Genomic DNA, 26,409 nt, shown 5'->3' with positions numbered 1-26,409 from the left:
ACCATCTGTTTGCAGCATGAAAAACTATATTAATTATATTTTTCAAGTTTATGCTTTTGTATTTTTCTTTAGGTTGGACCATATCTTGATTTGCATCATTCAAATATATTCCATGACTAATAATATTCAAATGTAAGTTGGAGTAATATATGAGCTAGCCCTTGACACTCAAATGTCGTTATAAAAATCTATTTATCTTATCTTATTAGTTAGGCAATTAACCAGGCAAGACATAATTTGACTTTGTTTCTATGAATTCTTATATACGTACACATCACTTAGACAAGTACGCGAGCATATTGATATTTTAGTCCATTTCACCGTATTGTTTAAGAAGTCTCTTATGCGTGAACCATTACTTAAATTCTTACATTCGAATGTCGTTTTACAAATTTATTGATCTTACTAATTAAATGGTTAATAAGAGACGTGATATAATTTGACTTTATTTACGCAAATTTTACGTACAAATATATTAGACGAAGTACGCAGACTTAATAATGATATTTTAGTCTATTATTACTCGGTGTTGCTTAAGAATATCCTCAATTAACTGTGAATCATTAATTTAAATTCTATTCTACAATATATATGACATGACATGATAGGAACGGAAATTCAAGCACTATTAGTTAGGGAAATATTATGAAAGTGTGATGTATAATATAAGGTCATCAGATGAAATTGACTGATCAAGTTGGTATTTGACATTTCATGAATCAAGGAGTGGGCATAATTGTGGCGTGTAGAGGTGACTGATCTTATGAGGAGTAAAGAGACAGAAATGCATGAATTTTGCAAAAGAGAAGTCAAAAATAGGAATTAATAATTTATGGTTTGATAGGCCAACAATATATGCTTGAAATAGACAAATGTTAAATACTAAAAATGGATTAATAGACATGTGTACAACTCATACTAAGTTTTCTTGTTATTTCTAATAGTTTGTTGCTTGAATTTCCCGGAAGGCAAATTAAATTGACCCTATTTATGTAACTTAACTTCGATGTGAAATATTGATTAGTCCATGTGAACTATTTCAAGTACAATTGAAACTTTACTATTAGAAGGAAGAATAAATTGAAAAATAAACGGATTAGTATAATTCTAACGTGTAATATACAAAATAATCGATCTATACGTTGTAATTGTCACAAATTGTTAAAAAAAGCAACAAGTTTTGAAAATTTAACTTACGTCTTTGGTCAATCCTTATATGTCCTTCTAGTAAGAATTTAGGGTTTAATTTGTTCTCTTCAACTTAATTTCATTTCAGTTCAGTTCAGCTCCAATCAGTTCAGTTCCTAATTTCCTTCTCTCATAAATAATTCAGTTCACCATAGTTCAGTAAATCAGAACAGACCCTTAAAGTAGAATCATTAATAGAAAAATGCTATTTGTAACGCCTTATTAGTAACTGACGTAAATTATGTTAGTTACTACAAGGGTATTAGTAACTGACATAGCTAATGCGGGTTACAAATAAAATAACATTAGTAATCGGCATAACCAAAGTCAGTTACAAATATTAGGTCAAAGATAGGCTGACCAATTATAAAATATGGGACATTAAAAAAGCCATTTACAAATAGCAAGTCAAACTTTATTGACTTAATTAAATGTAACGTGTTTTATTAAGGCCAGTTACTAATGCTAGACACAATTTTTTTTTTTTTTTTTAGAAATTAGGATACTTTTCCTCCTACGGCATACAACTACGTTATCAATTACCCCATTTTTTCACAACCACCCTTTTTGATTCTCCTCCGAAACTGCTTTGAAGCTCCTTCAAAACTCAATTATGGAATTTATCAACAAGGTACGCTTTCAATCTCCTTCTAATTTATTTATATTTTAATTAATTCTGATCTAACTGATTATTCAAGAAATAAAAATATGAAATTCTAGGGCTTGAAATCACATTTAAAGTGCATTTTATTGAGTTTTAAGACCCATTTTACTCAAAATAGCCCAAATATGGCCTATATGGTACTTTTGATATCATGCTAGGACCAAATTATCCTGCAAATTTTTATCTACCACAGTAGGTATTCTCTCTAATTATGAGTTTGACTTTACAGTTGGTACAATTATTGGTAGCTTTTAATCTTATCTTGACTTCTTGTTTCAGCCTTCAAATTAATAGATGTTCTTGGACTATTTATTTTGAATTATCAATATGTTGAGTGTTGTAAAGGAACACTTTGAAAGGAGTTTGTATGGGGATACCTTCATTATATACAGAAAAATAGAGATCCCTACCGGTTCAAAACCCCCATTTGCCACCGGTTTTGAACCGGTGGGCATTTGAGGGGTGGGAATAACCCATCAAAAAGCCACCGGTTTTGAACCGGTGGGCATTTGAGGGGTGGGAATAACCCATCAAAAAGCCACCGGTTCAAAACCGGTGACAAAAGCCTTTAAGCCACCGGTTAACCTGTGGGAATAAGGAGAAAAGCCACCAGTTAACCGGTGGGAATATCCTTCCCGCCTTTTTTTTTGTATTGAAGAGAAAACCCACCGGTTAACCAGTGGCATATAAGGTTTTTTTTTTTTTTTTTTGCTACAATAATAATTATTATTAATAATAATAATAATATAATAAACCCTGTAAGTTTTCAAAAACCCTGTAATAATTATTAATTCTATATTATTATATAATTATTAATAATAATTATAATTAAGTACGATTAATTATAATTAATAATAATTAAATATCTAAATTGAAATAACAACGAACAATAATGATACATATATTATAGATATTAATAATCCCAAATGCAATACAATAAAAAAAAGGTGTCATATACATATATACAAACAATATTAATTATTATTTAATAATGTAGTTAAAAAGTTAACAAAATATAATTTCATAAAGAAGTGAAATTTACAAATTAAAGGTGAGGAAAGATGCCAACATGTCTCGAACTTCATTAAGTTCCTTGCTTGTCAACGGATCTTCCTTTTGTATCTTGCAAAACTTGGAATACATAAAAATTATGTTAGAATTAATTACTTAGGTTAAACATTATGCATGTATGACCTATTTCTTTCTAATAAAATGTCAATGTTACCTAGTTTTAGGTGTCTAAGCCTTGAAATCACATTAAAAGTGCATTTTATTGAGTTTTAGGACGCATTTTACTCATAATGGCTCAAATATGGCCTATATGACTTCTACTTTGCCCATTTTCTACATTTCTTATCAAATGACCTATTTATTTCTCATAAAATTTCAATGTTACCTAGTTGTAGGTGTTTAAGGCTTGAAATCACATTAAAAGATCATTTGACTAATTTTTAAGACGCATTTTACTCAAAATGGCCCAAATATGGCCTATATGACTTCTACTTTGCCCATTTTCTTCATTTCTTATCAAATGACCTATTTGTTTCTCATAAAATGTCAATGTTACCTAGTTGTAGGTGTTTAAGGCTTGAAATCACATTAAAAGATCATTTGACTAAGTTTTAAGACGCATTTTACTCAAAATGGCCCAAATATGGCCTATATGACTTCTTCTTTGCCCGTTTTCTACATTTCTTATCAAATGACCTATTTCTTTCTCATAACATTTCTATGTTACCTAGTTTTAGGTGTCTAAGGCTTGAAATCACATTTAAAGTGCATTTTATTGAGTTTTAAGACCCATTTTACTCAAAATGGCCCAAATATGGCCTATATGACTTCTAATTCGGTCATTTTCCACATTTCTTATCAAATGGCCTATTTTTTTCTCATAACATTTCTATGTTACCTAGTTTTAGGTTTCTAAGGCTTGAACTCACATTAAAAATGCATTTTATTGAGTTTTAAGACCCATTTTACTCAAAATGGACCAAATATGGCTTATATGACTTCTATGTCGGTCGTTTTCTACATTTCTTATCAAATGACCTATTTCTTTTTCATAAAATTTCTAGGTTACCTAGTTTTAGGTGTCTAAGGCTTGAAATCACATTAAAAGTGCGTTTTATTGAGTTTTTAAGACCCATACTACTCAAAATGACCCAAATATGGCCTATATGACTTCTACTTTGCCCATTTTCTACATTTCTTATCAAATGGCCTATTTTTTTTCTCATAACATTTCTATGTTAACTAGTTTTAGGTGTCTAAGGCTTGAAATCACATTAAAAGTGCATTTTATTGAGTTTAAAGACCCATTTTACTCAAAATGGTCCAAATATGTCCTATATGACTTCTACTTTGCCCATTTTCTACATTTCTTATCAAATGGCCTATTTCTTTCTCATAACATTTCTATGTTACCTAGTTTTAGGGGTCTAAGGCTTGAAATCACATTAAAAACATTTTACAAAATTTAAGGACGTACCTCATCAAGCTGTAGACTATCCGTACAATGAGTCACTGTGTCAAGCATGAATCTCATCACATACAGGCCACAATCAACTTCATTATCTTGTTGTGCGCACTACCATAGGAACAAATCACATGAGTCAAACATGCATAGCAAATTATCAATAATTTACGCAATATTTACTAAGATATTAACAATATCGCGTGGCATTACCATCGGTGATTTCCATGTAGGACCCTTAGGAGCACGACAAATTAGCTTCTTCATAACACTGTACAAAAGTAAATTCAAATTTAATTAGTCGTCTGGCGTATAAATGAGTTGGGTAATGATAGTCACACTAGCTATATTTACTTTTGTAGTATAGCCTTCAGGAGCAACTTCTTTATTGATCAAGCTAAATCAAGGTGATAGATTGTGTTATTGGAAAAACAAATCACCATGAGGGTCCAATGCAACCTACATAAATTCACATTGCGTAAACAAATCACTAATTATGAGTCAACATATATTAAGGGGAATCGATTGAATTTGACAAGGTTAGACGTACTCATCATAACATGGGGCGAATATGAACTTTTCTCCCGCACGCACTGATTCCTTGATACTCTGTTCAACATAATAAATCACGTCAAGGTGGTTGCCTAAGATTCTAGGCGTGAATAACTGCTCGGGGCATAACCACCCAACTTTACAAGGAGAATCAGTGTCACTTAAGTGCTCCTGTAGTGCTCTGCGTGCATGAACATAGAAAAAGTTATTGGAAATATGAAGGATAATCACCACTAATCTGAATAACATAATTTAAGTGTTTGAAGTACATCATGAATGTTTGAATGAGGGAAATGTTAAGTATGGAACCATGTAGAAATTCCTTCACATCTTCTTTGCTAATCCATGCTATTGCATCCTCATCATAGTGGAACATTGCCTTAGGAAGTGCAACTTCAATGGGATCGACCAAATGGCTAACACGATTGTGTAGAAACGTTAAATCCTTAGAGAACGATTGAAGTACAATGTCTTCAACAAGTGGAGTAGGTTGCATGGCTGCTGAACCTCTCGAAGAGTTCTTCTTTGACGCTTCTACACTCTTGGACCGTTGTTCACCCATCTTCTTTGTAGGTTGATCATTGCTTTTAGGCTTCACCATCCGCCTTCTCTTTGAAGCTACACTTTGATTCGAAATCTGATCAAACAATCACGAGCGAGTGATATAAAAAAAAACAACAACAACAGGGTGATTTCTGCCAAGGCCGCAGCAGCCCAGGAGGCAGCTGCCGAGGCCGAAGCAGCCCAGGAGGCAGCTGCCGAGGCCGAAGCAGCCCAGACAGATGCTGCCCTAGCTGCAACAACCCAGGTCAGCTGTTGCCGAGGCTGCAGCAGCCCAGGCCAGCTGTTGTCGAGGCTGCAGTAGCCTTGACAGCGGAGATGGGGGTCGAGGAGTCGTGAGTGAGTGATGTTTTGCGTTTTTTTTGTGAGAACAAGTTAGAGCGTGCAGTTTGGTTATTTAACACAAAAAATAAATAAAAAAAATATTACCTCTTTGATCAACCTTACCCACGAACGAGGCCAATCCACAAAGCTACCTTGAGCTTGCCAAATCTTAGTTATCCCTTCCTCCTCTATGGGCACCGGTAGGGGGATGTCTTCGAACCCCGCAATCACCGAATTGATCCCAACCGAGTAATGTTGTGGCCTAACCGTATCACCAATCGTCGCTTGTGCACTACCAGACGCCACCAAATGCAATTCTCCACTATTTGATAACCTCGGGCCTAGAAGTGCACACTGGGTGTCTTTCGTAAACTTGTAAAAACAGAAGTTATCAAAAGAGGTTTTTTCCTACATAATATATAATATAAGAAAATTCATTACGCTAGAACCAAACAAATCACCTATAAATCTGGAAATTGATGCGGTGTTGGATTTTCAAGCTCCCTCGAGTCCGCATGTGTAGGAGTAGCAACCTGCAATTGTTCATCAATAATGCCACCTTAGATCTCACGTAACTCAATATTTCTAAACTAATAGATTTGAAACTACCTCATGTATGAAATCTTCTGCATGTATCTCATATTCTCCATGTATCTCATGTTCCCTTTGTCCTTGTAGGTGACTACATGAGTCGTCCGGTGTAGTCGAGGGGAACGGCAAGCTCGGTAAGTTCATCTGCTTCGCCCAAGCATTGAATTCACCTACTATCTCATTGCGTACTTGTTCCTTAATTGATGTCACCTTGGCATCCAAGTCATTCGGTGAGTTAACACTTGCTCGAGATCTTCCCAATTTTGTGTATTCCGGACCCATCACCTTTTTCCATCCTAGCAATGTCCCTCCTGAACCTACTGCCCGTCTTGGATGGTAGGGCTTTTCCAAAGCCAAGGTGAAAGGGTCTTTGTCTACAATTAGGACCAGTTTGCCTTCAACAAGTTTTGCAATGTACTTAAGCTGTAGCAAAAAGAAAAAGGTAACATGAATACAGTTAATGTTTTTGTTTAGTGATAATTATGCAAAAGCTTCAAAAAGTTCACAAGTTCATAGTTAGCTTACAAGTTTATCTGCCATTTTTTTTGTTTCCTTATCAAACGCATGGAGAGAACAAATGAAATCACCGTCACGACTCACCAACGTAGTGATCGTGGAGTCAGAGGCTTCTTTAGATGACTGTAGAAGCGATTTGGGGTATACACCCTCCTTGACCCAAGTTCCCCTCCATTCACCAAATGTCTTGGACCCCATACGATAGGTGTACTCCTTATGCAATGCATTTTTAGTATTTTGCTCTCGAAGTTCCTACATAAATAGAAATATTGGTATCATTACTTCAAAAAGAGTCAATATATTATACAATTGTCAATAGATTTACCCAAAGTTACAATGGCTTCTGGCTGACTTTTTTGAAAAACGAAAGCTTTCCAATGATCCTCCGTTACGCTTGGCCTTTGCCACGGGAGTTGGTCTTCCTCAACAGGTTCGTCATTTCCACCTTCATTATCCTTTCCCTTGCAAGCTTTCTTCTTATTTGGTTTCTTCTTCTTATGGATCCATCTATTAGTTAATTTGGTCTTGAAGCCTCTGAATCTTTCCGCTACTAAAGATTCAAACACCCTTCTCTTAGCGTCATCATTAGGAATATTAAACAGCTTCTGCAAGCACAAATAAAAGCGATTATTAGTTTTCACTTACAAATTACACAAACCCTAAGAGGAAGGTATTTATAATCAGATAAATGTGCCAACAAAACACTTACCCTTGTATCAACCCAAAATGTTTGAATCAAGCCTGGAGGTACTTGGACCCATTTAAGTGTAATGGGGATTTTGTGCGCACGCATGCCAATTTGGTGTCCATATTGCCGACGCCATTTGCCCGCAGGTTGGCCTCTGTTGTCATACTTCAGGACCATGGGACCGGTAGGTTTCTTAAAACTTGTCGTCGGACCCCTACCCTTTCTCTTAGTCGATGGCTTTACCCCCCCTCCACCACCACCTGTGTTCATTTGATCCTGTCCTTGGCTTTGAGTTTGAGGCACCAACAATCTCACAAATTGAATTTTCAATAGGAGGCGCACATTCAGCAGAAATTTCAAATTCTTCAAGCCTATGCTCAAACTCATCTTGAGCCCGATCTTCTGGCTCACCCAAATCATTCTCCTTGTTGACATCATAAAGCTTGTCCTTGTCCTCATCCTCATCCACCTCCAAATCCTCTACACAATGAAGGTTATAATCGTCCTCCATGAGATATAAACACCTGCCATTACAAACATAACACGTTATTAGTTGTATTAGAAATAAATTAGTTAGGTAAATTATAAATCAAATATAAATTTATGAATTATAATACAACTAAGCATAGAAAATGGGAAAGTAAGTTAATATAGGTCATTTTTATTCCATTTTCACCTAATTGACTCCATAAATTACCTAACTTATGATTTTCTAATACTGTTAACACTTAAAATATTATATGCTATCATATTTAACATGTTTTGAGATTTACTTCATTCATTAAATAGAAATTGTGATTAATTGGCAACTAAGTGAACACTTCCATTTATTTTCACCAAAATTAATCATAAAATCACCTAACTTGTGATAATATAATACTTTTAATGCTTACAATCTCAAATTCACAATAATAGTACCTCACTCTAATATTCCTTCGTTGTGGTCTGATCGCATATAATTTGCTTGGTCATCTATGTCATTTTCTACAACAGGTCTAGGAACAGTGAAAGGTGCTGAATCGTCAAAAGCATCATATTCTTCCTCATCCTCAACATCTCCAATGCCTAGGATTCTTCTTTTGCCGGCTAGCACAATAGACCATTTTGAATCGACTGGGTCAGTTACATAGAACACTTGCTTAGCTTGAGACACTAGAATAAATGGTTCCGCATTATCATTGAAGTGGCCAAGATCTACAAGATTAAAGTCATCATATTTGACGTTACGCCTGATATTATCAACCCATTTACACTTAAAAAGAGCAATCGTGAAGTTACAATAATCAAGCTCCCATATTTCTTGAATTCGACCGTAGTATGACAACTTTGCATCGACAGGTGATTTATCCTTAGCACTTGCAAACTCCCTTAACGATGCCACAAGTGTTACACCATTGTTTTGGGTCGAGGAAGATTTCAAATCCCGACCCTATGTCCAAAAAGTTTACCCATTGATATCATATCCCTCAAATGAGCGAACATCATCCCTAGCACCATAAGCAAGCCACCTTACTGTATCGGTGACTTTATCATCCAATCGACCAATCACTCGATCACGAAACCAATTGATAAACCTCTTATTATGTAACTACATCAGTGCCCTTTCACCTTTCGATGGAAACTCACGTAAACTAGCCATGTGCTCGTCTAAATATGGGTGAATATCTGCAACATGGTGCAACACATATAGGTGAGCTTGTAAGAACTGATCTCGGTCGGGTGACATTCGTTTCGACCCAATTGTGTCGTGACCATCAAGTCTCCCTTCATGTAGAGAAACAGGAAGACCAATAGGTTCAGCAACGGCTATATAGTCGGCCACAAAATTACCAATCTCCTCACTCACGGTCCCTTGAATCATACTTCCTTCCGGGTGAGCCGGATTCCTTACTTTATCTTGCAAGCTGCCCAGGTGTCTTTCAAAAGGATAGCACCACCTCATGAACACTGGACCGCACAACTTAATCTCACGCATCAAATGAAGAATCAGATGCTGTAGGGGTTTATAGGTACTACGCAGCGGAAATAATCATGAATCATATTCATAAAGCACCTAAACCAAGGATCATTGCATAACACATAAAGAACACATAATTGTACCTTTGAAGCGTGATTCCACGTGCGATCGAGCAAGAAAATGGGGAGATAAAGAACCCCAAGCGTGATTCCTCTACTTGGTCCACGGGCACAAGTTAAACCTCCACTAATGCTAGTTAGTCGTGATTGAACGCTTCAATCAACCTTCAACGGAGAAGAGAGACACGAGCTAACCATGAACCACCACGACGAACACCACGAGCCACCATGAGGGGTGTCGCACGTACGGACGTGAAGGGGAGAGAAGAGGGTCTTGAGTGAGGAGAGTGTTTAAGGTTTTTGGGGCTTGGTTGCTTCTTTCAAAATCTACTGTATGTTGATTGTTACTACTTACAAGCAACCCTAGGCATGGATCTTATTTATAGATCACATCTCTAAATAAGAGCCCATGTCAAAAGCCCAAAACCCTTATCCTAAACACACTACTCTAGCCCAACACTCTACATGGTATGTCATAATCTCATGAGGCCCATTAATGGGCCTCTTACTTGTTTAACTCAATACCCTTGTTGTGTGACCTCATAGGATCCATTCTATAAGGCTTTGGGCTATTTAACTAACCCAAAGATCAATTATCATGTCTAGCACCAGATATTGACGACCCTATAGAATGAACTTATTATCTCCATAATAGTGATCCTTGATATATCTAGTAATTGCACTTATCGAAGACATAATTCCTTCAATCTCCCACTTGTCTAAGACAAGTTCGCAATATTCAAATTCCTTAAGTCATTTTGTGTCGATTTGATAATATGATTGCATCTTATGTAATCATTATTAATCTACAAATCTTTTCCTTAAATCTGAGTTAGAATTACAAAACAAATGGTTACTATGTAACACACTTGAGCACGGCCATGCATTTTCTGAATTCTCCCTCTTCAAGAGGCCAAAATAAGACACATTCCTAATTAAATAGGTAGAATCTATCCAATCTTGTGGCAACCAAAGCTCCCACTCAACTCATGAAGTAACCGGGAAACATCCTTTATAATCTCCAGTTACGGCTAGACGTTTGAATGTACCACAGTTAAATCAATCATTGAATGGAATCAGTGTTCCACTCATGTCAAAGGAATCCACTAATATATCCGAAAGCTCTATACTTGAACTTCAAAGTAGGTCTATAGTTCGATCATGCATCATTCATGCATATCCATGTGATTGACCGAGCATCACTACGCTCCTATAGCCCATGAAACTGCGCTATCCAATCAATCTTAACATGCTAGTCCATTATTGGAAATCATTTATGTCCAGTTTAATGATTCCGAACTAGGAACTTAAATAATATATGAATTTAGTTCACCTGAGGGGTTTCATTCAAAAGGTCATCAACCTAGTCAGCCCATCAATTCATAATTATTTTGGACATTTTATTTGATCTTGAAACCACGATTAAATAAGAGTGAAACTTTGTTTCAATTGATAAACATAATTCTGCAAGCTAATGTATTTACTTTTGTAATATTCTTTCTCAAAACATACACAACTAAAATTACATAACTTGCTTCAATCCAAAAACCTTAGTATGACTCTCATACCTTGGTCATGGAAGGGGTTCAGTAAGTAGAGTTCATGAGACATTCTCATAAACATGAACTTTGCAATTTCTAAATTTTATAATCATTTTCATATCCACACACTAAGAATTTTCCTTCGCCCTTTCACAAGGAATTTAGGAATTTCTAATTTATATTCCAACGTTACATTGGATTTCAATTGAAATCTATCATCACTTGTTCTTTAAAACACGTGAATCAAATAGACGAGTATAGTCCATGGCATGCATGATGCATCCTTTGCGAATTGCATAAGAATCATAACTAAAAGTCTTAATTTCATCAACCATTCTCAAGGTATTGAATCATTAAGCAACGTGCCATGTCACATGGGATTGAAACTCTTTTCAATATAATGTTGAACCTTATAAGAATCTTATCAATATAAGCTTCTTAACCAAAACTCAAACATCCTTCGAGACCTATCTATATAGATCTTGAATCCCAAATGTACTCATCTTCTTCTCCAAGGTTTTTCATACAAAATGCAATAGCCATCATTTGATCCTTCAATAATTGCTCTTTGTACTAGACCAAGAAGACTTCATAGCTCCCACTAAACATCTTGTACATACAAGATCTTTTCTTCATTTTACAAGAACATCAAACGATTTGATTAACTCACAAAATTAAGAACACTAACTCCCTGATGCTAACTTCAATCCATTCTGGATCTTTTAGGCATCCCTAGGATTATTGGATCTCCAAACTTTTGATTGTATCATATACAAATCTTATTTCATGAACAATTTCAAGAAAGTGTTTTGAAATCCATCTACCAAATCTTATAAGGTAGAAATCATTAATTATCTTTAATAGATCTTTGCAATATGTAAAGGTTTCATCGTAATCATAGTCATACTATGAATTAGTTGAATCCTTTAACAAGTCTTTGCTTTAGTTAAAAAACATTTTTCTTTCTTGTCTGTTTTGCTTACAATGGGTTTCACCCAATTTAGGCAAATTATTCAAGTGTCATACACTTTCTTACATACTAAGAATCTATTTCAGATTTCCTGGTTTTAAACCACTTGGAGTTATAATTTGTCAAATCATCCTTATTACTTGCAAAATCATCATGTTCCAAAATAAATATTTTAGAACTCTTAGTCAATATGAAATCATATTTCTTTGGCTAAGTTTTACATATGCTAGTCATCATTGTGGGTTTTTATGCAACAATTGAAACTCATACAACAGCTTTGTTTAGTTTTCAATGAGAAACGACAATAGAGGATTTGCACTTGGAATGTACTACCTTCGACACATGATTATTAATCCCATTACACTTAATGAGACCACGCGTTGTCATTTGTAACATGAGGTGAATCATGCTCATATTGTTGCTTTTATTCGATTACTTCTCGAATTTCTTCAAGATTTTCAAAATCACTTTTCTTGAACTCTTTCAAGGCTCTCGAACTTTTCGAGATTCTTATACTCCCACTTGCCTTTTGAGGAGGCATATTTAGCATAGGGTGAACCAATCATGGTTTGAACCACGTTTGTTTGTTGCTTTTCTCAAACTCTTTTGAGATTTACACTACTCCCACTTGATCTTTTGGAACAATTTCCATAAGGGCGCCTACTTGAGCAACAAACATTTTGTGCTAATTATGGTTGTGTAGTAGTACCCCGTGCTCTATATAGGAATCGAATGTGCATTAAACATTTCAATACAACTTTTATTCCTTGCTTTGTAGAAAGACTTTATAAGAACTTTTCTTATCCATATCACATATGAAGCCTTGCTACATTTTGATTTGACCTATGTAATTTTTGTTTAGTTTTGTAGCTCATCTTAAAAGTATGTCCTTTGAACAATGGTTGGAAGATAGGTAATTTACATCTATTATCAAAATATATCTCATATAGATTGATAGCTTCCTTCATAAACACTTCACAAGGTTTTCTTTTGGAGTTTGTTGTAAAACGATTTCACAACTCTTGGACGTTTATCAATGTCTTGGCTTAAATTCTCATTATTACGATCATATCGCAACCCTTTGAATGTGTTGCCAATACATGTCTCGACTTAAATTTTCACAATTACAATCATATTGTAGTGTAATCATTATCTTGTCAAGTTGATACTGAACTTCATACTGAACATTTTGAACTTTTCAAAATTTTCACTTTTATGCTTCAACTAAGCATAAATAGTGATCGTATCACAAATGAAGTTTCATTGTATGTCTCTAGCCTTTGAACCTTTGGTTTTCTTACATCAATATGTATGCAACCTCGAGTTCACATCATCATTTCTCTAAATGGTGACTTAGTCATAATTTCAAATTAGAATGATAATTACATATATCAATGGATTCATAATCCAATGATATTGAAAGTCCATCCCTTTGGATCTTCCGCATGCAATTTTCATTTTCATTTGAATTAATTGACATTTTATAGACAATTTATATATATAGAAATGGTTTAACTATTTCTATCATATAGAACTTTAAACCTATTTAGCTATTCAAAACACATTATGATTCAATGAAGCATAGAATAACATTTATTCTACGTTTTGAATCTTCGATGTTTAGTCATTACAAACATTGAATGGTGTTTTGATAATGGCAAGAATGAATAACATTTATTTAATTCTAGCCAATTATTAGTGGTGTAATACTGGTTCTACTTGTAAAGTTGTAACTTTTGCTTCCAGACTTGTAGATTCTACTTGTGAAGTAGCAACATTTGCTTCTAAACTTGTAGATTTATTCCTCCTTTAGCTAATTTCTTCCTTTAGTTCAACCAAATTGTGCAATGAGTGATCTAAACAGGACATCATATGTCCAAGAAGTAGCAATATGCTAAATCAATTTCTATAATATAATTCTTAAATTGGAACATTTCCATTCTTTTACCTTCCAACTGTTATGAGGTACTTTCTAATCAATTGGAATTGATCCATTTAATTTAAAACATTTGTTGTTCATAACAACTTTTAGCATGTAAGTAGTTTTAGGTTTGAGAAGTAGCAACTTGTTTGCATTTCTTAGCCTATAACTTCTTATTGCAATCCTCATACATTCCAAAACCTTTTCCATTTGAGCCACTTAGAACACTTCTTTTAGGTTCAAAATGATGCTTTGCTTAACCTTTTAAGCATATTTCATGATTTTGCTAAGTCTATTCTATCATTATTTATATTTGAGTTTAATCAAGTATTAAACTCTATATAAAGTAGATGAAGAATACTGTCATTTGATCAACTTTTGATCATAGAGATTTCCAATCACTTTCTTATATTCAATCATATTGAAAATAAGAGATTTTATTGGACTTTTACACTTGTCTTTTAGAGGGTTTGTACCTCTCATCTCATTATATCCCTTGAAACATTTTTCAAAATGAAGATGTGTTGGCATTTTACTCAAACATTTTGAATAAAACCAACCTTAGACATGTGACATGAATTTCTAAAACTTGCCTTTTAGAACAATCTTAGCAAAATTGGAATATAGGTTTATGGATTATCTTTTAAACTTTTGAGAACGTTTCTCAACTTTATTTTCAATCGAGGAGATTATATATAATAATAAAATTAGAACGACATGTTACTTATAAGTAAACGCAAAGTTCAATTATGTTTAATAAAATTTAAAGTACCAAAAGCGAATTAAATTGGTAACTTTAAAATACTTTATTCAATTTAAGTGATCCCAACTTGAATTAAGTGATTCCAAGATCCTTTATTTGTGCAATAATTGACCAGAGTGAGGCCCTGCCATCAACCATTACATTTTCAAGGTGAGTAAACTCTTTACTGATTACAACTCTTGTAACTCTTGGTTGAATAATTAACCATCACATGTTTAATTATTACCCTTAGCTTCAAGGTTTTAAACGCTTTAGGTAACCTTGTTGAATATAACCAATTAAAAGTGTAGAATGAGGTCCTACCCCCACTTCCCCAAGATATATTATGACACTCTGCTGAGGGCCGACCTATCATAAACGATCGAAGGTTTCGTCGGGTTTTTAATTGGAAAAGCTGCATCAATATTACTGGGATCTAGATTTATTATGTTGTGATTAAATAGTGAACTCTAGCGCATCATCACAAAACATCAATAAAGTCTAACATGCATAAAATACTGAATGCATAAATAAGACATAGCATGGCCCCTAATCCTAAGAAAACTAATAAAGTAAATGCTCCCACTTGAATCTTCATGGATCTCATCCACCTTGCTCCTTTGGGCCTTCACTTCATGGGATTCTTGGATTAACTGCAACCTGTAATTCTACTCTATTCTATCTACTACTTAAATAAAATAAAATAAAATTACAAAATACTTTATCGGTTCGTAGACCGTACTAAGATTACAAAAATACATCACGATGCGCAGATCGTATTTAGCAATCTACTGGGCAATACTAGTCATTATATAACAATAAACAACATCATATATTATAAAATTGCCACATAATAAATCACTCATCATGCTTTCCTAAACTACAACATCGAATGTTCACAATTAAGGAAACATGGCACCAAAATATCTCATATTTTAATTAATGTAATTAGATAATATCATATATAATTCATGATCATCAATAAAATATCATATATTCTAAATTAGTCATGAGATAGAATCAAATCTTATTTTAATCTTAAAAGATAAATCATATTTATCCTCAAAGATTATCCTAACAAAGTTAGAAAATTCTATCCTAATTACAAGCCAATCACAAAATTTTAAATCAATTATTATATCCAAAAATAATTATGGGATAATCACATTATTTAAATCAATTATTATCCTTTTTGGAATATGCTCATAATATCCTAACAAATCTTATCCAAAATTAACCACTTTAATTATGGATAATTATCAAAATAACAACTTTAAATATGGATAATATCAAACATAACAACTTTTGAAAATTTGATTCTATCCAAAATAAAACGATTTTATCCAAAATTAAAACTGATTTTATCCCAAAATAATTTTATAATTATCTTGAAATAAATTTTCAAAAACTGAATTTTTTTTTAAAACCGTGCACCAGCCACCGTGGTGTGGCCAGCCTAAGCCGGCCACGGTGGCCGTACACCTTGCGGTGTACGCTGCCGAAGCATCGGTGCAGCGGCAGCAGTGCCACGCAGCCTTTGCACGGTGCTGCTGTCGCCCCCTTGCTGTTCCGATGTCCTGCCTCACCCTACCCCTCCCTCCGGACCACCTGCAGTGGCAGCCGCCGTGGCTGCGCCACCCAGCCGCGGTTGCCGCTGCTAAAATCCCTTTTTTTATTATTTTTTATTTTAACAATTTTAAACAACAACTTTTGTTAAATAAAATTCATGTGGTCCATGATAAATTAAAACATAACTTTTATGCTAATTCATCCAATTAAAATTAAATTCACAATCTAATTTTAAAATCTAGGGTGCTTCATGAAAATAATCCCTAATTTAATTTAACTTTTAAATCAAATCATTGATCATGCAAAATTCATAATTTATACATGAAATCAACTAGATTAAAATCATGAAGCATGAAACAATCGAAATCGAACAAAATCAAGCACAAAAAAATCAGATTTTAGGGCTAATTAGGTTCGAAAATTTTCGAAAAATTAGGGTTAGGGTTCGGAAAAATTCGAATAAACTAGGGAAAAAATTCGGATCTCTTCATGGCTATTTTGAGCATTATTAAATCACATTTAATCAATTCCAAGAGTTAAATCACATTTAATATAATAATTGACCCATAATTAAATTATTCTCCCTCCTAATTGCATTAAAATTGTGGATTATCAAAGAATTATTGGCAATATGCGTAAATGCAATAGGCTAACTGATACCACTGTAGGGGTTTATAGGTACTACGCAGCGGAAATAATCATGAATCATATTCATAAAGCACCTAAACCAAGGATCATTGCATAACACATAAAGAACACATAATTGTACCTTTGAAGCGTGATTCCACGTGCGATCGAGCAAGAAAATGGGGAGATAAAGAACCCCAAGCGTGATTCCTCTACTTGGTCCACGGGCACAAGTTAAACCTCCACTAATGCTAGTTAGTCGTGATTGAACGCTTCAATCAACCTTCAACGGAGAAGAGAGACACGAGCTAACCATGAACCACCACGACGAACACCACGAGCCACCATGAGGGGTGTCGCACGTACGGACGTGAAGGGGAGAGAAGAGGGTCTTGAGTGAGGAGAGTGTTTAAGGTTTTTGGGGCTTGGTTGCTTCTTTCAAAATCTACTGTATGTTGATTGTTACTACTTACAAGCAACCCTAGGCATGGATCTTATTTATAGATCACATCTCTAAATAAGAGCCCATGTCAAAAGCCCAAAACCCTTATCCTAAACACACTACTCTAGCCCAACACTCTACATGGTATGTCATAATCTCATGAGGCCCATTAATGGGCCTCTTACTTGTTTAACTCAATACCCTTGTTGTGTGACCTCATAGGATCCATTCTATAAGGCTTTGGGCTATTTAACTAACCCAAAGATCAATTATCATGTCTAGCACCAGATATTGACGACCCTATAGAATGAACTTATTATCTCCATAATAGTGATCCTTGATATATCTAGTAATTGCACTTATCGAAGACATAATTCCTTCAGATGCACCATTATGTCAAAAAATGAGGGCGGGAAATATATCTCAAATTTGCACAAAGTCACAACCACATCCATTTGCAACGCATCAAGTGAACAAGGATCAAGCACTTTGCTGCATATTGTATTGAAAAACGAATAAAGGCTTGTAATAGCTTCCCTCACGTGCTTCGGTAAAATACCACGTATCGCAATCGGTAGGAATACTTGCATCATAATGTGATAATCATGGGATTTCATACTTGTCAACTTCAATTCTCCATTTAATGATAAAAATCTTTTCATGTTATATGCGTACCCTGATGGAACCTTAATGCCGTACAAACATGCACAAAACATCCGTTTTTCTACCCTTGACAATGTGTAGCAAGCCGGTGGTAAATAAGTCTTTTCATCCTTGCCTTTACCCTCATCTTTCTTCTTTGAAGCATGCGTGGCCTTTCCCTTTCCCTTGCTCTTCGCCTTTCTTATTTTCAAAACATTTACATTTTCCTTTTCTGGTTCCTTTCCCTTTCTAACCTTTCTCTTTCTAACCTTATCCTGAAGCCACAATTTTGGACGAACCCCCATCTCTTGCAAATCTAACCGTGCACCCTTTCCATCCTTTGTTTTGCCTTGAATATTCATCAGCGTTCCCACAAGTGCATCACACACATTCTTCTCTATATGCATCACATCAAGACAATGTCTAACGTCATGTTCTTTCCGGTACGGAAGCTTCCAAAAGATTGATTCTTTTTTAAAGAGAGCACTTGAGACTGCAGCTTTTTCTAATTTTCCAAACACCGTTCGTATACCCTTAACTCGAGCATAAAGCTCCTCATCGGTCAATGGCCTAGGCGCAGTCTCCTCTTCCACTATCCCATCAAAAGCCTTTTTCTGCCTACGGTACGGGTGATCACGCCTAAGGAACCTTCGAGTCCGCACGTAGACATCTATGCGAGAATTCTTAAGGTATATGCTTGATGTGTCATCAATACATATGGAGCATGCTTTTTTTCCTTTGACCTTGTATCCACACAAGTTTCCATATGCAGGGAAGTCATTCATGGTCCACATAAAGGCTGCACGCAATGTGAACAACTCATTCTTATGAGCATTAAAAACGGAAACCCCTTCGTCCCACATCTTTCTCAAATCGTTAATAAGTGGCGCAAGGTAAACATATATGTCGTTTCCAGGTTGCCTAGGCCCCGTTATTAGCAGTGAAAGCATTATATACTTACGTTTCATGCACAACCAAGGAGGCAAATTATAGATCACGAATAGTACCGGCCATGTGCTGTGTTAGATACTAAGAGTGCCAAATGGATTCATCCCATCCGTGCACAACCCAAGCCTTAAATTTCTGATTTCGTCACCAAATTTCCTAAACTTCAAATCAATGTTCTTCCATTGCGGGGAGTCAGCTGGATGCTTCAACATTCTGTTGTTCTTTCTTCCCTCTGCATGCTACATCAAGTATTTAGCATCTTTTGGTGTTGAGAATAGACGCTTAAACCTTAGAATAATAGGAAGATACCATAACACCTTAGCAGGATCGGAGGTCCCTCCGTATTAGGATTGCAACTCATGCGATTATAACGCAACCGCTTGCATCGTGGACACTCCTTTAATTCTTCATACTCATTTCGATAAAGAATACAATCATTAGGACATGCATGTATCTTCTTATACTCCAAACCAAATGGACACATGAGCTTATTAGCATAATAGTAAGACTTAGGAATTTCATTCCCATCAGGCAAGATCTCACTTAATGCGGTCAACAAAGAAGTAAAACTAATGTCCTTCCAGCCATGCTTCGACTTAATGTTAAAAAGTGTTAGCAAGGCTGATAGTTTGGAGTATTTTTTGCACCCAGGATACAAAGGCTTTTTGGAAGCCTCCGATAATAACTCAAACACGCCACCTTCAACACTATGAAACATCTCATCCACATCTTCATCCTCGACCTCATCCACCTGATCATCCTCAACTCCATCCTCAGCTCCATCAAGCATATATTCATCATTTTCGTATTCCTCATCCACATGAATCTCGTTGCTTCTATCGTGCACATCATTCCCATTAAGATCCCTACTGTACTCTCCATCTTCACCGTGCCAAATCCACACATGGTATTTAAGCCTAAACCCACGACAAAATACATGATCTCTAATGATTTCAACACTGTTGACCACCTTCACATTATTACAATCAACTCAAGGACAATAAAGGCCTTCGTCACCCATTTTGCGTTGATAAGATAAAGCCATCTCGCAAAAATCTTGAACCCCATTACAAAATTCGAATGTATCACGTCTACCATACATCCAATCATGATCCTTCTCCATTTAGTAAATTGCATCTAAACATATATAGCAATATATTATGAATAATGTATAATTGCTACATATTTTATGTAAATCAATTTCAAGTACACTTCATGAATTTACCATTCATATAGTGAAAAAATGCATATTCCCAAAGTGTCCTTATCACTCCAACCTAACACATCCTTGAATGTCTACTCTCACTAGTCAATGTATATCAACTTTCCAATTTTAAGGAAAATCCGGCAGCATTTCCCCCTACTTCTCCAAGTACACGATGTAGATAATTACTTACCTACATATGTACCCAGAGAACATGGTCAGGAAATGGTAAGCCAAGATGTTCCTTAAAATCAAAAAGAAGACATACATTCACCACCTAAGTGAGAGTAAACATTCAAGAACAGTCCCAACCGGGGGCTATTTAAGACTTTCTCCTATTGAGAAAGCCTTGAACGGGTATCTAGGCATATGATGATGCAAGCATTCTATATATTGTTGTATTTATTTGTAATTAACCAATAATACACAAGTTGTAATATCTTAAATGGATATATAGAATTAATGACATTCAAACCAAGAAATTGCCACAAAGTTCAATGAACATTAAACTAGCAAAGACAGAAAAAGAGAAACATATATAAATAAGAGGGAGAAGAAGAACAAACCAGAGAAATGGCAACAAATTGCAAGGATAAGGGCAAAGGACTAGCAGAGGCAGGCGCGGAGTTCTCCTGTGGGGCAGCTATGGCGCTCGATCTGAGGGGACAACTTTGGGCACCCCTCTTACTTCGCTAAGGTCCTTGCTGTTTTCACTTCTCAACTGTGAAATAAATCATTCAGACACTATCAACTTTAATCATTATTATACTTAAAAAAAATTCGATTTTACCAATTAAATCAATATAAATTAGTTCATTTTAATAATTAATTTAATCAATAAATATCAATATTATTTTTCAATCTAAACTTCCAAACTAATAATCACTAACATTCCCCAATTTAATTCTTGAATTAAAATGGAGTATAACTTCAGATTTAAATTATTATATCACTAATTTATATCTTTATCAAACAATTCACAGTGTAATAATAAAATTAATTTGAGTAATTAAAAAAATAAAATAAAAATAAAAAACTTACCTCATTCTTTCTACAATAATATATAGGTGTTTTTAACAAGAAAAAACAACCCTAAGGGCAGCTGTACACACGCCTAACTAGAGCTTACAAGGACAGATTTTTAGGCCTAATTAATCTCACAATTCAACCAAACAAATTACTCAAGTCATCAATCAAAATTAGCCTAACAACCTTAGCATTAATATACATACTTTGTACCAACATAACCTATCAAAATCAAGGGTTAAAGACCTCTTATAGCTGCTGCCACGTGAACAGAACAAAGCAAAATTTCAGATTATGGTTTTAGCATAGTAAAGTTCATAATAGGGCTTTAAACATGAAATTAAACCATGTAAACTCATATATATATCTAGGTTATTACATCCTTAACATGATCCACACAAAATTAAGCATGAAAGGGAGCAAAATCTATCAAAACACACCCATAATACATGGCTGGCAGGGAGAAATTACAGCATCGTTTTTTGTTCTTCAAGTGCATAAAAGCATCTTTAAACTCATATAAAACACTTGTAAATCATACCATTACATTAGGGAATAAAAAGCTTATAAACCCCAGCAAGATTCTTGGCTTAAAAGCTTGGAAATAATCATATACAAGGCATCTAACCCACACAATACAAGCACAAAATTACAACAGCTTTCCTTTATGTTCTAACCATTCAGTCCTAGTTTAAGCAAGGTGTTCTTTCACACCTTAGGAAACAATCATAACACAATGCAAAGCAACCATTATAACATTCTTCATAAGTAAACAAAAAAAAGGGAAAGAGAAGGAAAACCGGGTTGTGGCTAACCTTGACGGCAGAGCGGCGGCGGTGGCGCTAGGGTGGCGTCACTGGTGCAGGGAATGAGTCAGAGGAGGCGCGGCGCTGCTATGGTGGCGTCACTGGTGGAGGGGGTTTGAGAGTGAGGAATTCAGTGAAAGTGAAGAGAGTAGGCGATAGTGGTGGAGGGAGTTGCAGGTGGCGGCAGTGGTGGAGGAGGCAGCATTTGTGGTGGCCGGCGTTGCAGGTGACGGCAGTGGTGGAGGGCAGAATTCGGTGAGGTTCGAGGGAGAAGGGTTTTGCTGCTTCCGTTCAATTCGAGGGAAAATGAAAAGGAAAGAGGAAAGAGAAGGAGAAAAGGAAAGGGGGGAAAGGGCGGGGTTTTTTTTATTATTGCCACCGGTTTTGCTTGAACCGGTGGCCTTTGGCCTATATCCCACCGGTTTTCCTTTGAACCGGTGGCCTTTACAATTCACATTTTTTCGCCATTTTTTCCCCCACCGGTTTTGAAAAACCGGTGGGCATAACTCGGTGGGGATCTCTATTTTTCACCTAGTGATACGCTAGTGAGGCTAACTGAATTGGGTGCCCCCCAAATTATTTGAGAAGATGATTATACAAAATTTGAACTTCAAATGTAAAGCTTTCCAGGTTAATGATCACAAGAAAATATTTGCCTCCTGTATTGGCATCCTTACTACTTTTCTCTGTTATAAGCGCATTCACTGATCCTTTTAATGATTATCCTTGTTGTGTAAAAGCCGTTAATAAAGAATTGACATGAATTTTGTAAATGTTGACTTGTTTATTTTGTTTTTCGTTTCTTAATTATCAAAGAGCCTTGATGAAGAAAATGCTTTGTACAGGTAAAGCATGAAGATGACACATTTCCCTTAACACTCAACTATCAAGAGTTCAGAAAGATATGTGACTTTGAGTGTTTCTTTGTTAATATGAAAGAATACCTCAAAGAAGCTCTTCTATGCATAGGTGCTGCCATTCATAAGGTATATCAAGTTGTTTTATTTATCTGGTAATAACCTCATATATTTAGGTTTGTTTGTTAGAATTATTATCTCATGATAACACTTGTTGGTTCAACAATTCAACCTCTCAAGAGCAGAGGAAATGTCAATATTCAAAAATTTAGATAGTTTTGTCAATTTATATATATGAGCTATATGTGTGACTAATAGTAAAAATGAATGTTATCTTTCTTTTTTTCAGGGTTAATTTGTGATTGATATTCTACCCTTAGTTTCTTCCCAGCCTTGTTATTTGTTTAATTGACTATTTTTTATGCTTGCTTGATACACATGTCATTTTGGTTGTCTTGTATGTTGTCAGATTCAGATCATTTGTAACTTCAAGCAGTAAAGTTTTTAATTTTCTTATATTTATTACATACAATGTTCAGGCATATATCAAAATTGATATAAGATGTATCTAGCTTGTGGTGGTCACATTTCAGGTTAGAGTTCACTCAAGCAAAGGTCAACAGAGTTTTGAGCTAGTTTAGGCATTTAGATTCATCAAGTTAATTAAATAATTTTGCAAAGAATGACTTTCAATTCCTAAGTGTATGTTGATGTCTGATGTTACCTGAGTAGTCTCCCTGTATTTCAAGCAATATTTCTAGCAAGTTTTAGCTTGTGTATGTGATAGGTTGTGATATCAGGCACCTGGTATTTTGTGTATGTGATGGTTTGGTCTAGTTCAGGAACCTCCGCACCTACTAGTTCAGGCACCTCCGCAACTGCTAGTTGAGGCACCTAAGAAATTGAAATTTGAGCTACTTCAGATACCTCATAGCTTGTGTATGTAATAGATTGTGCTAGCTCAGACAACTAAGAAACTAAAAATTGAGCTAGTTTAAGCACCAAGCATCTGCTACATTATGTTTTTGTAGTATTTTATATGTAGGGTTGTTTTATTGCTCTCCCCTCAACTATAAAAGCCATTATATGTATGTGACAGTTTAGTCATAGCATAGTTTTAGTTAAATTATTGGTTTTGATTTCTGTATTGAATTTATTTGTGACTAGTTTTGTTTAATAAGTGACTGAAGTTTTTCTTGTGAGTTTTAATGCTTTTTTTTCTTTTATATCCCTTCAGTTTGATACATTGACCATGTTGGAAGAGTTCACTTGGTGACTGTTTGAAACAACCCTTTTTTAATTTTGGGTTTTGTTTATGTATATATTTCTTTCCCATGCAGAATTCTGTCGCAATATCAAGTGCTCAGTGTGAACTGCTGCTATCCTATACAGAACAGTCAAATTTGTGAAGCAGACAGAGACAAAATCGACAAAATCATCAAAATTTGAAGTTTGACCATTGTATCAATTAACTAATTAGCTTTTTTTAGTTATAGAGTATTATTTATTGTGAATTCTGAGAGAAATATTTGTAATTTACAAGTATATCAATTCACTATAATTTACAAGATGTTGCTTAAAGTTGGTCTTATATTGGTTAGATTGATAGTTATTAACACTTAATGGTCTTTACATTAAAAAAAAAAAAAAATGTAGTGTACGAGTGGTGGCAGTAGAGGAATTTGCTACTGTTACCATTTTATTATTATTTTTTTAATAATAAAAACACTATTCGTAACTGGCGTTAGATTATGCCGGTTACAAATAATACTTTATTTGTAACCGGCATAACTTAACGCCAGTTACAAATAGTATGCTTTTTAACTTGGAAAATAGGCTATTAACTTGGAAAATAGTATGCATTAGATTAAGCCAGTTACGAATATTACATTATTTGTAACTAACATTAGCCGGTTACAAATAATTTTCACTAGTTGTAACGGTGGCATTCGTAACCAACAATGCCAGTTACAAAAAGTCAATTTCGCCAGTTACAAATAGCATTTTTTCTACTAGTGAATTCTGAATATTTGAGTGATATAAATGACCAAAACAAGGCGTGTGCTAATTATGGTCGCAAAATTCAAAGTGAATTAGCACCTATAACTGCTTCTAATCTTAAGTGGTGTAATTACTGTAATATGACTATCTATATGATAATACGGAGTATGACTAATCTGTAATAAATATTATATCCACCTCACATAAAAAGAACAAATTATTGGAAGGGCACTATACATAAAGAACAACCAATGAATTTCTGTATTTTTGTTGTAATTTTCCTATGAATAGTCCATTACAGATATAATGGAGGAGGTGTAGGACAAAGATTGCAAATGTAACTAGTGGTTCTTGTAAAGGCAAGCAAGCACATTATTATTATCATAGCACATACATATTGAATAATGAATATAATAATAGTGTCCCAAGTCTTCTTTAAGATTTTATATCCCATAATATTGATATTGATGTATACTTTTAAAGTGGTAAGGGTACTTAATTGAAAAGGAAGGGTCCCAATCCAAAGAATTGGACTTGTTGGCTTAAAGGAAGGGTCAATTGCTTATATATAAGAAAAGTAAAATGTTCAAAATTTTCATACGAGTTAGAAGCTCTCTAAAAAAAAAAATCAAATTACTACTTCAATTTCATATTATTTACAACGATTTGATAATCGTTATAAATAATATAAAACAGAAGTAGTATTAATTTTAACTCATAAATTTCTCCATAACAGTGGCATTGTTAAAATATCAACAAGATAAGTATGAATTATTTTTTTTAAAAATAAATAAATAAATAAAATAGGACGATATTCTTAAGGTGAGGTGGAAAATGTTAAGATAGAAAAGTCTACTCACCTCACTTTATCTTATCACCGCACATTATCAGATCCAAATTTATTTTCTTTTCAATCAAATTAATGAAATTCAGATGCCTTGCTTCCACATAACTACACCTAACCATAACAAATACAAATTCCAAATACTACAGTACTTCCTTTGGAAATTTCTGCCCAAACCCGTAAAATAACTTAACTCATTAAATTGAACTAGGTTAGATGATTGATAAGGAATTATGACACTGTCTCATACAAGACTGATAAATTAATTAACAATATAATCTAGTATGTACGAGTGAAAATAAAAATACAAAGTAGGTACAATACAAGTTTAATACGGAGTACGATTGAGAAATAGTATTATGTATAAAAGGAGAAGGCTTTTAATTTAGATACTCTATAATAATAATACTCTTTTCGTTTTATAATGTTTAGTCTCATATGAAATCATTCACATAAAATAAGAAAAGAAATATATTTGGAATCTAATATTAAAGTACAACATCATTCATAATTAGTTTACCTTATTTAATTTTTTTAATTTTTTATTAGGAAAGCACAAGTCATAATTGCATAATTTAAAGTAAAAATTTCCTTACTTAGAGTCATGTTATCAATTCACAACTTATTAATTCCAAA

At 34.6% G+C, this 26,409-nt stretch overlaps 2 protein-coding genes across 4 annotated transcripts; one reads left to right on the top strand and one right to left on the bottom strand.

The window, feature by feature from the left end:
• The first annotated feature begins 1,662 nt into the window (after positions 1–1,662).
• LOC145588354 (putative DNA helicase MCM8) lies at positions 1,663–24,526 on the top strand. Its single transcript, XM_081644995.1, has 3 exons — positions 1,663–1,819; positions 22,917–23,057; positions 24,269–24,526. The coding sequence occupies exons 1-3, from the start codon at positions 1,802–1,804 to the stop codon at positions 24,335–24,337; spliced, it is 228 nt and encodes a 75-aa protein (XP_081501121.1). The 5' UTR covers positions 1,663–1,801; the 3' UTR covers positions 24,338–24,526.
• LOC145588353 (uncharacterized) lies at positions 2,790–6,759 on the bottom strand. 3 transcript variants are annotated; one of them, XM_081644992.1, is made up of 8 exons: positions 6,372–6,759; positions 5,868–6,295; positions 5,147–5,514; positions 4,876–5,058; positions 4,680–4,784; positions 4,539–4,596; positions 4,341–4,439; positions 2,790–2,983 (listed from the first exon to the last, which is right to left on the bottom strand). In XM_081644992.1, the coding sequence occupies exons 3-5, from the start codon at positions 5,476–5,478 to the stop codon at positions 4,718–4,720; spliced, it is 582 nt and encodes a 193-aa protein (XP_081501118.1). In that variant the 5' UTR covers positions 5,479–5,514; positions 5,868–6,295; positions 6,372–6,759; the 3' UTR covers positions 2,790–2,983; positions 4,341–4,439; positions 4,539–4,596; positions 4,680–4,717. The 3 variants fall into 3 exon arrangements, with proteins under 3 accessions (XP_081501118.1, XP_081501120.1, XP_081501119.1); XM_081644994.1 differs by having other exon boundaries at positions 5,187–5,514; XM_081644993.1 differs by having other exon boundaries at positions 5,147–5,495.
• Positions 24,527–26,409: the final 1,883 nt, after the last annotated feature.

This window comes from Chenopodium album, chromosome 17 (genome assembly GCF_948465745.1).
Source record: "Chenopodium album chromosome 17, dcCheAlbu1.1, whole genome shotgun sequence".
Taxonomy (NCBI): Eukaryota; Viridiplantae; Streptophyta; class Magnoliopsida; order Caryophyllales; family Amaranthaceae; genus Chenopodium; species Chenopodium album.
This window is presented reverse-complemented; position numbering and strand designations above follow the sequence as displayed.